Raw genomic sequence first — 13,864 nt, 5'->3', positions numbered from 1 at the left:
AACATAGTTGGCATTACCAGCGAGAATGTAATTGCTTTATATTGGGGATTCTCGACCTCAGAGCTATTGACATTTTGAGCTGGATAACTCTTTGTTGTAAGGGGTTAGCCTGTGCATTTTAGGATTTCGGCAGCATCCCTGGTCCCTACCCACTAGATGCCCATAGCACCCCTCTGGCTGTGACAACCAAAAAAACCAATTGCATACGTATTATTCCAGAACACGCAGGAGCATCCCTAACCAAAACATGTCTTCAGACATCTCAAAATGAACCCTGGGGACAAAACTGTCCCCAGCTGGGAACCATTACTTTATATTGTTATTTAGCTTTTAATATTTCATTTTCCAGGCTAGATTCCTTTGTGTGCCCTAATGTGCCTAGCACACTATTATACACCTCAAGTGCTCCATAATTATCTGTTGAACAAATCAATGCACACTTTACAAATGTTAAAAGTGCAAGTAGAAGTTATTATCATAGCTACCTTTTGGCCTAAGTTATGCTTTTATGGGTTGGAGATATTCATATTTGCTTCTAAAAGGTCAGTCCACTTTCTTCCCACCATCAGATCTTGAGGAACAATTGTTGGCAAGGAACTTTGCTCTATCAACTGCAGAAACTTTGTTATAATAAATGGAACCCACAATAAAAATATTTCCACGCTAAACTTCACTTATTTCAAGTGATACTTAGATCAAAATCTGAATCATAAAATAATCTGAACTATCTTTTGAAGTCCCCTGCGATGGGCTATATACCTTGTATTAGATTCTCCGCTGATGGTGTCAGGTTCTATACGAGGGAAGAGAAGATGAGAGTTACTAGGAAGATATTTAAAGCCTCAGGTGTTGGAGGAAACAGGCCCAGGTCCTTTCCTGGGTCCCACCCATCATTGCTCTCTGCCTGTGGACAAGCTGCTTACCCTGCCTGAGCCTCAGTTTCCCTGCCTGAAAAATAATAAATAATGGGAAGTAGGATTGATGAGAAAAGTATGCCAAGGGTCTATCCTAGTGTCTGATGCATATATACTCAATTAATTTTGGTCTTTGATTTGGTCTTATAGTTATCCTTGCTTTTCCCCCCCTCCTACATTGTAGGTAACTCTAGGGCAAGAGCTGTGTCTAATTCCTCTTTGCACCCCTCTAACACCCAAGCACAGCACCTTGCCCATAGGTGTTCCATACATTTTTTATTTTTTGGCTGCACCGCACTGGCATGCGGGATCTTAGTTCCCTGACCAGGGATTGAACCGAACTCATGCCCCTTGTAGTGGAAGCGCAGGGTCGTACCACTGGACCGCCAGGGAAGTCACATTCCATACATTTTTTTAAAAGATTTTTTTTTATGTGGACCATTTTTAAAGTCTTTATTGAATTTGTTACAATATTGCTTCTGTTTATGTTTTAGTTTTTTGGCCGTGAGGCATGTGGGATCGACCAGGGATTGAACCCGCACCCCCTACATTGGAAGGCAAAGTCTTAACCACTGGACGGCCAGGGAAATCCCTCATTCCATACATTTTTAAAAATGTAATTTAAAAAATTTTATTTATTTTTGGCTGCGTTGGGTCTTCGTTGCTGTGTGCGGGCTTCCTCTAGTTGCGGTGAGTGGGGGCTACTCTTCGTTGCTGAGCGCAGGCTTCTCATTGTGGTGGCTTCTCTTGTTGGGAGCACGGGCTCTAGGCGTGCAGGCTTCAGTAGTTGTGGCACAGGGGCTCAGTAGTTTTGGCACACGGGCTTAGTTGCTCCGCGGCATGTGGGATCTTCCCGGACCAGGGCTCGAACCCGTCTCTCCTGCACTGGCAGGCGGATTCTTAACCACTGAACCACGAGGGAAGGGCAGGAGGATTCTTAACCACTGCTCCATCAGGGAAGCCCTCATTCCATACGTTTTTGATGAATGGACTATGCACCTGACTTCAGGAAGTCTGGAAGGTAAAGAAATGCAGACACACTAGCACCTGGACTGACCACCATCCCTCAATCTTATAGCCCCATGTTAATTGCATCCTAATCCTATAAATGTATTTGATTCATAAACTTTCAAACTGGAAAGGACTTCCTACAAGATCAAATCTAATACTCTCATTTCTCAGATGAGGAGGCCCCGTGAGGATACATAACTCTTTCACGTACAAAAAGCCAAAACAGTCCATTGTCCTGTGGCTTTAGGAAAATTAAGTAGTTTTTCTTTTGTTCCCATTTCTTCAAATAGTTCCTCTGGACCAGAGTCTCTCAATATCAACTACTGACATTGGGACTGGATAATTCTTTGTTGTGAAGGGCTGTCTCATGCACTGTAGGAGTTTAGCAGCATCTCTGGCCTCTACTCACCAGACACCAGTAATATACTCCCTCCCCCCCCTTAGTTATGACATTCAGAAATGTCCCCAGACATCACAAATGTCCTGAGAACCACGGTCTAGAAATTACTACGGGTAAAATCCCTTCATATGACACACTGAGGCCCTCAGGTTATGTGATTGTTTTAATGAATAGTTTGCTGGTAAATCTCATTTGTAGCCAACAAACTCTGGAGAAAAGACAGAGCCACTCTGTAAGTGAGACCAGGTCTCAGTCACTGCCGGGGCCCACTCACCATGTATGTGTGTGTCATTTATTTTTCATATTCTGCCTACCTCCAGGGATCTTTGAAGCGGACCCTGACTCATTTATTTCTCAGAACAACTGGCTATGTTCTGTGTGTTGCCCAGGAGTCTGGGCTGTGTGGAGAGGGGTCCTTCCCTGTCAGAACCCTCTGCACATTGTACTCCCACTGCCTGTTTGTCTTTCTGCCCCAGGGGACGTTAAGGCCCACGGCAGCAGAGACAATGACCATCTTGTTCAGCATGCACTCCCAGTTGGCACATAGGAGGTGCCCAATGAGCATTTATTGAATGAATATGTAATAGAAATTATAATACATTGCATTTAGTTGTGGGTCAAAAGTGTAGAACTTAGCCACAGCTTACTTAGCTTAAAATAATCATTCTGTTTATTAAGAGCCTACCGTGAGCCGGGAAGTTTACCTGTGTTATCTCACTAATGGCAAAGCAACCTTATGAGATACATATTGTAACTCCATTTGAAAGATGAGGAAACTGAGGCTCAGAGAGAGATTGTGACTTTGGTAATTATATAAGAATTATATATATAAAAATTATATATAATATAATATATGTAAGAAACACAGATTTGGACCAAGGCCCACCTAACTGCCAATCCCAGTCATCTTTGATATACTACCTCTCCTGTTTACAGTCATAAACCTGTGTTTTGGCTCTTTCTGTGTCTAGAATGATCAGTTCACAAATAGGGACCAGAAAAATGACTTTATCACTGCATACAATTTAGATTAGTCTTAGTCTACCCTTGCCTCTTTGCGATACCTGCAGGAACATGGTAATAATCTTTTTTTTTTTTTTTTTTTTTTTTTTTTTGCGGTACGCGGGCCTCTCACTGTTGTGGCCTCTCCCGCTGCGGAGCACAGGCTCCGGACGCGCAGGCTCAGCGGCCACGGCTCACGGGCCCAGCCGCTCCGCGGCATGTGGGATATTCCCGGACCGGGGCACGAACCCGTGTCCCCTGCATTGGCAGGCGGACTCTCAACCACTGCGCCACCAGGGAAGCCCAGAAGTGGATTTATTTAGAGAGAAACACACTCCACAGACAGAGTGTGGGCCATATCAGAAGGTGACAGTGGCCTCAATATATGACTTTTGAGGAAACACAAACATTCAGGCTGTAGCAAAAATAATTGTCTATAATGGCATTCACGTGTGGCTGAGCTGTTAGAGAAATTGTTTTGATCTCGAATCTGGGGAGTGGGTGTGTACATGTATAGGAAAAGGTACCAGGCAGGATAAAATCCAAGATCTTACCATTGTGTAAATTCAATTTCCTTTGTGAAATAGTTGCTGAAAAGTCTGCTCCTTAACTCTGCCTCCTTAAAATGCATCTTAGCCCACAGTCGTTTACCATTTGCTCCCTCAGATTGTCAGATTTTTGTGAAAAAAAATATATAGTATGAGAATTGTCAACTGTTTATTTTCTATCTATTCTGTCTCCTTAAAGAAATTGCCCGAGGGCAAGGACTCTTACTTGCCAACTCTGCTAGGTGCTCAATCACTGTTGCTAGTCATAACAATTATGAAAGTGGAAAAAGTATGCTTTCTAGTCAGTAGATGAAGAAGTTTGAGCACCTGTGTGCTCAACCCCACTCCCTGGTTATGGGGTACCCCAGGCAAGGGAAGAGAAGGCCCTTTTCCTTAAGGAGCCTGCAGTCTTATTTGTTCTTTCCTCACGTAGTGGCAGGTAAGGGCTAAGGAAAATCTGTTTTCCTCCTGTCTAAAGGAGTGTGTTGAGCAGGCAAAGGGGGCAGTAGGCAAAGGAAGATGGATAATCTCCCCGCCTATCTTGCCCTAGCAAGGTAGGTCTGCGGCTGGCCAGTAGGAGGCGATTCAAAGGACCGTGCCTTCGTTCGCAAGAGGCAGAGGCGCCCACACAAGACGCGAAGAAAACTCTGGCCTCTGATAATACTCTGCGCTCTTTTCTGGTTTTCCTTAGAAGGGGCCAGGAGAAACTGGAAGGTCTGGACGGCGGGAAAGGGTGGAGGTCCTCTGCAGTTCCACTTCCGTCTCCCAGTATCCTGTGGCTGATCCGGGGATGGGAGAGACGAGCTGAATCTGGGCAGCCGCGTAGAGTGGCCGGTGGGAGAGCATTGCCAGCGCGGAAAGCCCAGCGGACTCCCTCCCGCGAGCGACCAGGTCCCCGGCACTCGAGTCCCGCCCCCGGCACGCAGGCCCCGCCTCGGCGGCCCCGCCCCTTCCCCGGACCAGACTGGGCTGCGCTCACTCCCTAGCCCGGGCCGGGGAGCCTCTAGGCGGAGGGGCTCCCGCCCACCCGCCCTGAGCCGCGGCGTCCGCATGGAGGAGCCGCGCGCTCCGCCAGCCGGGTCGGGGCCGCTCCCACCGCCGCTGCAGGGAGGCGGAGCCGCCGATGTTCCGGAGCCCGGAGCCCGGCAGCACCCGGGACACGAGACGGCGGCGCAGCGGTACAGCGCCCGCCTGCTGCAGGCCGGCTACGAGCCTGAGAGGTGACGCCCAGGGCAGAGCGCGCGGGGCGCATCCGGGGCGGGCGCGGCGGCTCTGGGAACCAGGCAGCGCTGCGGGGGAGGGGAAGAGTAGGTCCCACCACCCATGCCTTCTTACCGCCTCAAGCTCTCACTTCCTGAAACCGGGCTCAGATGCCCCGCACCCAGCTTTGGTTGGGGGATGCAGGCGGGCAGTGTGGAAAAGGTTCAGTGCTGTGTTGCACCGGGGAGCAGGTCGGAAGAACGATCCCTAAAATTTTAGTCCTGGATCTGACCTCAACTACACACCTGAGCCAGGTGGCTCCAACTCCTGGGGTTCAAACCGAGCGTATTGGAGTCCATGTCCAACTTTGCTTACTGCTCCTTAGCCGTTTCCTCCTAGAACTATCTTCAGAGTCTTCCTGGCAGGTGTAGGTGTCCAGATGGAGGGCCTCCTCGGAGTCGAGTGAGGACACCGTCCCCTCCTCACCATTCACTGAGGTCTGATGAGGCGGCCAGTGCAGCTCACCCCAGGGTCTCTCCTAAGATTCAAAACCCCCTCTGCCCTTACCCTGCTGGGGTCTGTTAGGGTCACTGGAGGAAGAATGGAGGTGTTGATCTGGGCCCCAGGGGACTGACTGAAAAGGAGACAGTGGCTAATCTCTGGATTGTATCGCAGCTTGAAATGCAATCCCACTGTCCTTCCGGTCCAGAGGATTTGGACTTCTTTCCCTGTCCCATCTGTTGGTGCTCAGCAGCTTGGGGAGGTGACCTGGAAGCTGGGTTTGGGGGGGTGGGGTGGGCGGTGGTCTGGGGGAATTAGCCCTGCAGCTCTGCCCAGGGGTTGGCCTCTTATGTAAGAACTTTTAACGGCTTAAGGGGCTGCTGGGTGAAGGCTGGCCCCTCCTGCCCCCGCAGGCTGGCTCTCTAGAATTGACGGTGGTTCTGGCAACTGTATCCTTCCTCCCATCCTAGAAATCCAGCTACTGGGGCTCAGGGTCCAGGGCAGTAGAGAGAAGCTACAGGAGGTGAGAGAGTGTGCTGGGGCACACGGGACCTTGATGGAAGCAGTGCCTTGGTTGGAGAAGGTATTGCAAAAGTATCATTTCAGAACACCAGGAGCATCCCTTCTCCAGATTGTACTTCTGCACCTGTACTATCCCCACACCCCCACCAGACTCTGAAGAGTCTGTGTAAAACCTGAGACCCAGCCAGGTGGTGTAATGAGATTCAAAACCTGCTGGCTAGACCTCCATCTGCCATCACTAGCTTAAAGCTGTGGGAAGAGGACAGGGTTCCGTGAGAAGTCTAGGTCTGAGGCCAGAGTTATTGCTCTCTGGCTTGAACTTGGGCAAGCTATGTCCCCTAACCCAGGTCAACAGTGTTATTAGCACTCCCCCACCCCACCTCTCCCCTCGGAAGTGTTTTGAAATCTTGTCCCTTCAAATAGCCCCAGACTAGAAAGAGACCTCTGGGCTCCCTGCCTGGTTATGGGTGCCCCCCCTGTCCTAAGGAAGGGGCTTGAAGGGGCTTGGGTCTGTTCTGTTCCGTTGCCCTCGCAGCTGCTAGGTGTGGAGCCTCAGGGGACCAACAGCCCTTCCTCGAGCTGAGGAGGCCACTGGTTGCCTGGTGTCTCCTCCCCATGGAGGAAGCAGCGGGGGGGGGGGGGAAGATCAGGAAGAGGGAGGAGGAAAGCTGGGGGGGGATTAACAGTTTCTGGAAGAGGACAGCCTAACCCAGGGCTGAGCTCAGCAGCTTAGAGTAATGAGGAGCCCTGACACAGGTCAAAGCAGGAGGAGACGGGTATGGGGCTGTGAGGTCTGTGGCCGCCAGGAAGAGGACTCTCCCCACAACTCAGCCTGGCAGCCTCCTCCTCTGGTTCTGAGTTCTACACTGGGGCAGGTGTCATGCTAAGGTCAACTGAGATGGCAGAACCCAGCTGCTGTCCTGGGCCCCAGCCCTGGTGGAACCCTGAATAGTACCCTAGTTGCAGGAGATAGTGACCCAGGGCAGGTCCCTCAGAGACCCAGGGAGACCACAGGGGTAGCCCGTGTGCTGTGCCTGCAATGCTATCCTAGCCCCATCCTTCTATGGCTAGAAAGGTGCCCAGGACAGCCCTGAGTGGCCAGGTGCTTTCTGTGGCTGGTCTCACTGCTCTGCCTCCAGGTGGCCGGTAGGAGGTCCTAGTGCTGGTCCCCTCAGGATAACCCTCCTCCCCATATGGCTCAGGCCCTCCGGATGAGTCTGTGAGTGCTGAGGGATCAAGTACGTCCCAGGCATCCCTAGCAAGTTGGCCCCAATCCCCACTCAGCAAAGAACCCCAGCAGGCCCTCTCCCCCCTTCTCAACACCAGAGGGCCTCCAGAGGCCCCCATCAGGAGCCTCCTTGGGGCTCCCTGGGTGGAGAGGGAAGGTTGGGCGCCTGTGATTTTTCTGGTCCCCCCCAGTAAGAAAGAGGGCACTGTGGACATCTGTGAGCCCCCTGCAGCACTCTCAGCCTCACAGGCCTCATCACCCCAGCTCTGTGGGAAGCCTCCCCTCCCCTCTGCACACAGATGGAACAGGCTGTGTCTTCCTGGCAGGGTCCCCGGGCGTCACTGGGGGGGCTGGGCATCCCAGGGAGTTTCCCTTGGGCCTAGCTGCCACCACACTGGTGAGAGGTAAACAAACCCAGCCTCGAGGGCTGGGGATGGAAGGAGTACCACAGACAGCCGCCTTGCCAGAGAGAGGACTGTGTCCCTGGCCCGGCTTTCCCTCACTTCACCGAGAAATGAGCCGTAGGGACCATAGGAGGACAGAGGGAGGAGAGCGAGGCATTTGGGCCTGGGGCAGAGGGTGTGGGGGAGGGGTGGAAATCACTTTCTGGCTTCTGGTCAGGCAGTAGCGTTAGTAGTTCTGGTCACGCAAAGAGGGAGGGTCTGCCCGCTGACACCCCACCTCCTCCCATGTGAATCAACTTGCTACCTGATCTTACTACCTTCATGTAGAAATCTGGGTCTTGCTGGGCATCCAGGGCCACCAAATGTCTGCTTTGGGAAATTCTCAAAACTTCCCTAGCCTCTGCCCTAATTTATATGTATACATACTTGCCTAGGCCAGGCCTGTGATCCTCCCTCACCTTCCCACCACGCTACCCTCCCAAATAAAAGCAAACTTTCCCCTCTGGGGTTAAAACCTACGGTATCCACACTACTTTTTGATCTGGGGATGAGACAGGACGTAAGACTGAAGCATTGGATCAGGGGTAGTACCTGTCTCCAACCCCTCCTGAACTGTAGGTTTTGCATCTGTAAAGCAGGGGTGGGGTGGGACACCTAATAATTGGCAATTAGTAGATTGTAGAGTAAATGTGATCATTTATGAAAAACGCCTGTAAACTGCAGAGGGCTCCAAGGCCACCCAAAGGTCAGGGATTGTCATTGTTAAGGGTGCCTGACCCGTAGGACTGATGCCCGGTTGTGGGGAGCACTGGCGGGTGCACTGCCCGGAGGGTACAACCTCAAACTGCTGCGTTGGGGAGCTGTCAGCCCAAACCAGTTCCTCAGGGCTCCAGGCCCTGGTTAAAGTCTGAGCCTTAGTCTTGGGAAAGGTAAACCGTGTGAGAGGTAACCTTGGGGCTGGGGAGTAGGGCCAGGGGAGACTCAGGCCGGCGGGGTCGTATGGCTTGGGGTGGCCCAGGATGCTGGCGGGCGTGGGGGAGGCGCTGCTGGGAGCCTAGGAGGCGGGACGTGGGGCGGTGGAGGGGGCGTGTCCCGGCCTGGCTCAGCCCCCTCCTCCCGTTGGGTCCACACGTCCTCCCCCGCCCCGGTCCCGAGTGGCCGCTGTGCCACTGCAGGCGGTCCTGGGCGTGCGCGCGGCGGCGGCTGCTGGGCCGGGCTCCGCGGGGCTCTTTGTGCTGTTCCGGGCGGAGGAGGCGGCGGGCTCCCGGGGGAGGGGCGGGAGGGGAGGGCGGCGCCCTGGGCCCGCCCCGCCGCTGCCGCAGCCCCCGCCCCCGGCCCTCCCTGCCCGCGGCGGCAGCGTGGCCGTGGCGCGGCGTCAGCAGTAGCAGCAGCGGCAGCAGCGGTAGCGGGGTGGCCCGCGCGGGTGTTTATGTCGGGTCGCGGTGTTTTCTGGCAGCATGGCGGACTACCTGATCAGCGGCGGCACCGGTTACGTGCCCGAGGATGGGCTCACTGCGCAGCAGCTGTTCGCCAACGCCGACGGCCTCACCTACAAGTAAGCGCTGGGGGCCTCGGCCCTACCTGGGTGCGCGCACTAACGCGCCGTGATCCCCCCCCGTTCCCGGCCCCGGCCCTGCACGTGCACAGCTCCCCCCTTGGTGACGCCCGCGTCCCCGGCCCGATTCGAGCGACTTGGGCGGGGGGCGGGGGAGGAGGGCTGGGCAAGGGAAGGAAGGCGGCCCGCGCCGAGAGCAGACGGACGTGGCACAGCGACATCGCGGCCCTCGGTGCCATGCCCCGTTTCTGGCTAGATCCGGGTCCGGCCTGCCCACTTCCTCCTCTCACGGGCATCTTGGCCGCATGGAGGGGCCTTGGGGCGTGTGGGAACGCGAGATGTGGGAGTAATGGAGACTTTTCCCAGACCTTGGTCCACGACACCCTCTCAACTCCCAGCGTCACCACGAGGGCAGAGGGGGCCCTGGAGCCCAGCTAAGGCAGCTGCTTGGGTGTTGCCCCCAGGAGATGCCCAGCTGGGCAGTTGGGATGGCTCTTTTTTTCCACCGTCCGGTCCAGCCGTCTTTCCACTTGTGCCCCTGGCTGCCTACAAGTTAGTACTGGTGCCCCCCGGCCATGAGTATTCTTGGACTATCACCCACCCAAGCCCACCTCACCCAGGATTTTTGAGGAGGACAAGACCTATCCATTTGCCTCTGGCGTAACGTGCTTTTCCGTGGGCCCTGGGCCCGTTGTCCTGTTGGCTGCAGGCCTGGCACTAGCTCTTCTGTTGGCTGCAGGACTGTGATGCCAGGAAAGAGCATCAGGACCTGGGACTGGGGTGGAGTGAGGATGCTGGTGAGCCAAGAGCATCCCTGCCCCGTCTCCTGCCAGTTCCTGCCTTTGCCTGTAAGCACTCCTGCTTGGCAGGCGGTTTCCCTGGACACCAGGATACCCAGTCACTCCTGAGGAGTGTCTCCTCTTCCTTGTCAGAGTAGCTGGGGTGTGGGCCAGGTGAGGGGTGTATACAATACCTAGAAAATGCCGAGAGGCCCAGACTCCAGCATTTCTTCCCTGCCTCTAAGTGAGCCACAGAGGCCTCTTCACTGTACAGAAGAAGGGGTGTGAAGGGACAGGGGCAGTGAAGATTCTTTATTTCTTTGGTGGTCTTTGATGAGGGGGGATAGAGTATCTATGATATAGTTTCTGTGGAGTCTCCTAGGGAAATTGTTCTAGGCCTTGGGGCAAATTAAAGACCCCACCCCTCCCGTCCACCCCGTAGCTTTTCCTTCCTGCCCTGGGGTGCCCGATGGCTTTGCTTAGTCTGGTTGGGGGTGTTCCTGAACACCATGTGGCATTTGCTTTTGGTTGTGTCTGTCTAGGCCCTGTGATTTCAGGGAAATTGAACGTGTCAGGGCTCCTGGGCAGTGACACTGTGCTTTGCCTTACCCATGCAGGCCTGCATTCCCTTTCCGCGCTAGTGTTGGCCACTGCCGTGCTTTGGCTGGGCCCCCAGCGTCCTGGTCCTAACTATAAGGCCCCTTCCTCCCCTTTCCCATCCCAGGCCATGTCTGTTGGCTGCTCCCGTCCAACTGGGCAAACCTTTAGCAATGCCTGCTCTGTCAGAACATGCCCCGCACTCAGCCCCCTGGGGTCCCTCTGTGCTGTTCTGAACCGTGTGTGACTCAGCAGCCCTGGCACTGGGCTGTGCAGCTTGTCCTGTGCTGTGTGGTGTGCATGCCATGCTGCCCTACTAAACTGTTCTCAGGTATATTGTGTGTTTATTTATTGTCTCCCCCTCTCAAGATCGAGAAGTTTTCAAGGGCAGGCACCATATCTGCTGTGTGCAGCATTATGGGAACATCTAGGTTCCTAGACGAACTCTGAGCCCTGAAGGCAATGGACATTTGGGGCCCACTGCCTTGGTGGCGCCCTAGGACCACAGAGCTTACGCTGCCTTTGGCTCTAGCTCTCTGGGCTAAAGTCGACAAGATGCTAGCGAGGGGCATGAGGGTGGTTCAGTCCTGACATGGCACGGGGCTCAGAGGCTCTGCCCGTCTCCCCACCCCCATGCTGCTTCCCCTGGCATGGCAGGCCCTGCCCTTTTCAGGGACCCCTCCTCACCCAGGAACAGTCACTCTCCTCTCTTCACAGCGATTTCCTGATTCTCCCAGGATTCATAGACTTCACAGCTGATGAGGTGGTGAGTACCTCTTCCACTGATGGGGTAGAGGGGCTGTGTATGTGGTGCCAGAGGCTGATCTCTTGCTCAAGGGCGGGGTGTGGAAGAGACTTTTTCTTTCTTTCTTTCTTCCTTTCTTCCTTCCTTTCTTCCTTTCTGTGTTGGGTCTTCATTGCTGTGCGCGCGGGCTTTCCCTAATTGCGGTGAGCAGGGGCTACTCTTCGTTGTGGTGCATGGGCTTCTCATTGCGGTGGCTTCTCTTGTTGCAGAGCACAAGCTCTAGGTGTGCGGGCTTCAGTAGTTGTGGCACGTGGGCTTGAGTAGTTGTGGCTCGCAGGCTCTAGAGCACAGGCTCAGTAGTTGTGGCGCTCGGGCTTAGTTGCTCCATGGCATGTAGGATCTTCCCGGACCGGGGCTTGAACCCGTGTCTCCTGAACTGGCAGGCAGATTCTTAACCACTGCGCCACCAGGGAAGCCCGACTTTTCTTTTTTTAAAAAGCTACACCTTGCCTCTTTTGCAGCTTGTGGGATCTTAGTTCCCCAACCAGGGATTGAACCCGGACCCTCAGCAGTGAGAGCGCAGAGTCCTAACCACTGGACCACCAGGGAATTCCCGGGAGAGACTTTTCTTGGGAATGTGGTGGATGTAACCTTCAGTGCTGTCAGAGAAACTGGCACAGTCAGTGGATTATGCCTAATGGGTTAGAGGCAGCTATGGGGATTTGGGGATATCCTGAGGGGTGGGCCTGGCCTGAGGCCAGAGGGCTCACTGACAGAGCCTGAGGTGAGGTTCAAAAAGGCCCAGAGAGGGGCTTCCCTGGTGGCGCAGTGGTTGGGGGTCCACCTGCCGATGCAGGGGACGTGGGTTCGTGCCCCGGTCCGGGAGGATCCCACGTGCTGTGGAGCGGCTGGGCCCGTGAGCCATGGCCACTGAGCCTGCGCGTCCGGAGCCTGTGCTTTGCAATGGGAGAGGCCACAGCAGTGAGAGGCCCGCGTACCGCGGGGCGGGGGGGGATGGCCCAGGGAGGAGGTGGGCATGCACGTGTGTGTGGCTGCTTTATTACTTACTGGATTTTGTCTGAAGTGCTAAGCAAAGACATCATAGAAGCCAGTAAGATTATGGAGACTTTGGAAGAGGTGGACAGACTTGTCTGTGGATCCATGATATATAAGAACTGGCAAGAGGGTTTGAAGAAGTTAGATTGTGGGGCTTCCCCGGTGGCACAGTGGTTAAGAATCTGCCTGCCAATGCAGGGGACACAGATTCGAGCCCTGGTCTGGGAGGATCCCACATGCCGCGGAGCAACTAAGCCCGTGCGCCACAACTACTGAGCCCGTGAACCACAACTACTGAGCCTGCGCACCACAACTACTGAGCCTGCGCGCCACAACTGCTGAGGCCCATGTGCCTAGATCCTGTGCTCTGCAACAAGAGAAGCCACCGCAATGAGAAGCCCACACACTGCAACAAAGAGCAGCCCCTGCTCACCACAACTAGAGAAAGCCTGTACACGGCAACGAAGACTCAACACAGCCAGAAATAAATAAATAAAATTAAAAACATTAAAAAAAAGAAAAAGAGATGAGGTTTAAAAAAAAAAAGAAGAAGTTAGGTTGTGGACAAATACAAGGAAACAGTGCCTCCCTTAACTGGAGGGGCTCAGCAATAAACCAGGTGAATGACCAATGTCCTTTACACAGTTAACATATGACAAACCTACAGGAGCCCAGGGGCTAATACTGATGGGTGTAAGTCATTTCATGGAAAAGTTAGACTATTCTATCATAAATTAATACACATTAAAAAAAAAGTTTTTCTGTTGCTGTTATCATTGATATGTATTCAGGTCTGATTCTCATGAAATGCCAGAGGGCCCGAGTGTCCCTGGATCACTTATACGTTGGGGAAGCTCATGTCCAGCCTGTGTAGCCAGTGCTGACCCAGAGAGCTTTTTCAGGGGGAAATGAGGACTATTCTGGATATATTCCCCTTGTGACAGCAGCCAGGAAGCCTTCTTGGTTTGGCTGTTCCGTTTCTGAGCACCCTGGCTTTGTGCCAGATTCTGGGCAGGGTGCAAGGAAGAGAGGGATGGGAGAAGCCCCCCTGGCCGTCAAGGGTCTCCCTGTCCTATGGCCCATGTCAGGAGGCTGTGGCTCTTCTCCTGTGCTAGGATCAGAGAGGAAAAGGGGCAGTTTTCTAGACTGCAGGGCCAGGGTTCTCAGCCAGGGTCTGGGAATGGACCGCAGGGGCCTTTGTGTCTCCAAAAAATTATATAGCAAAGTCTGTGTCTGAGAGTTTTGAGGGCTAGGATCCACAGCTGTTGGCCTGACTCTCAGAGGAATCTGTGATCTGGCCTTGGCTGCCACTCACAGGCAAATGCTTCCTGAAAATCCTTGCAGTCCTGAGCTCTCCCTTGAGCTGCAGACCCTTAGTCACCTATTCCCCTGGATTGGATGT

General features: G+C 53.8%; 1 protein-coding gene across 12 annotated transcripts in view; it reads left to right on the top strand.

The window, feature by feature from the left end:
• The first annotated feature begins 4,885 nt into the window (after positions 1-4,885).
• The window catches only part of IMPDH1 (inosine monophosphate dehydrogenase 1), a 30,639-nt gene continuing 21,660 nt past the window's right edge, over positions 4,886-13,864 (top strand). For 4 of the 12 annotated variants that reach the window (XR_012334061.1, XR_012334063.1, XR_012334062.1 and 1 more), the window contains exons 1-3: positions 4,891-5,095; positions 9,187-9,285; positions 11,379-11,427. Coding sequence is in view for 9 of the 12 variants with exons in the window: in XM_033863204.2 (XP_033719095.1) it covers positions 4,926-5,095; positions 9,187-9,285; positions 11,379-11,427 (318 nt within the window). In the remaining 3 variants the exon portion in view is untranslated. Of the gene's footprint in view, positions 5,096-9,186; positions 9,286-11,378; positions 11,428-12,760; positions 13,082-13,864 lie in introns of those variants that run through there. The other 8 variants (XM_073809906.1, XM_073809905.1, XM_073809903.1 and 5 more) reach the window with 7 other exon arrangements.

The sequence above is a fragment of the Tursiops truncatus genome, chromosome 9 (genome assembly GCF_011762595.2).
Source record: "Tursiops truncatus isolate mTurTru1 chromosome 9, mTurTru1.mat.Y, whole genome shotgun sequence".
NCBI lineage: Eukaryota > Metazoa > Chordata > Mammalia > Artiodactyla > Delphinidae > Tursiops > Tursiops truncatus.
Note: the sequence above shows the minus strand (reverse complement) of the source record. Positions and strands in the feature narration are given on the sequence as shown.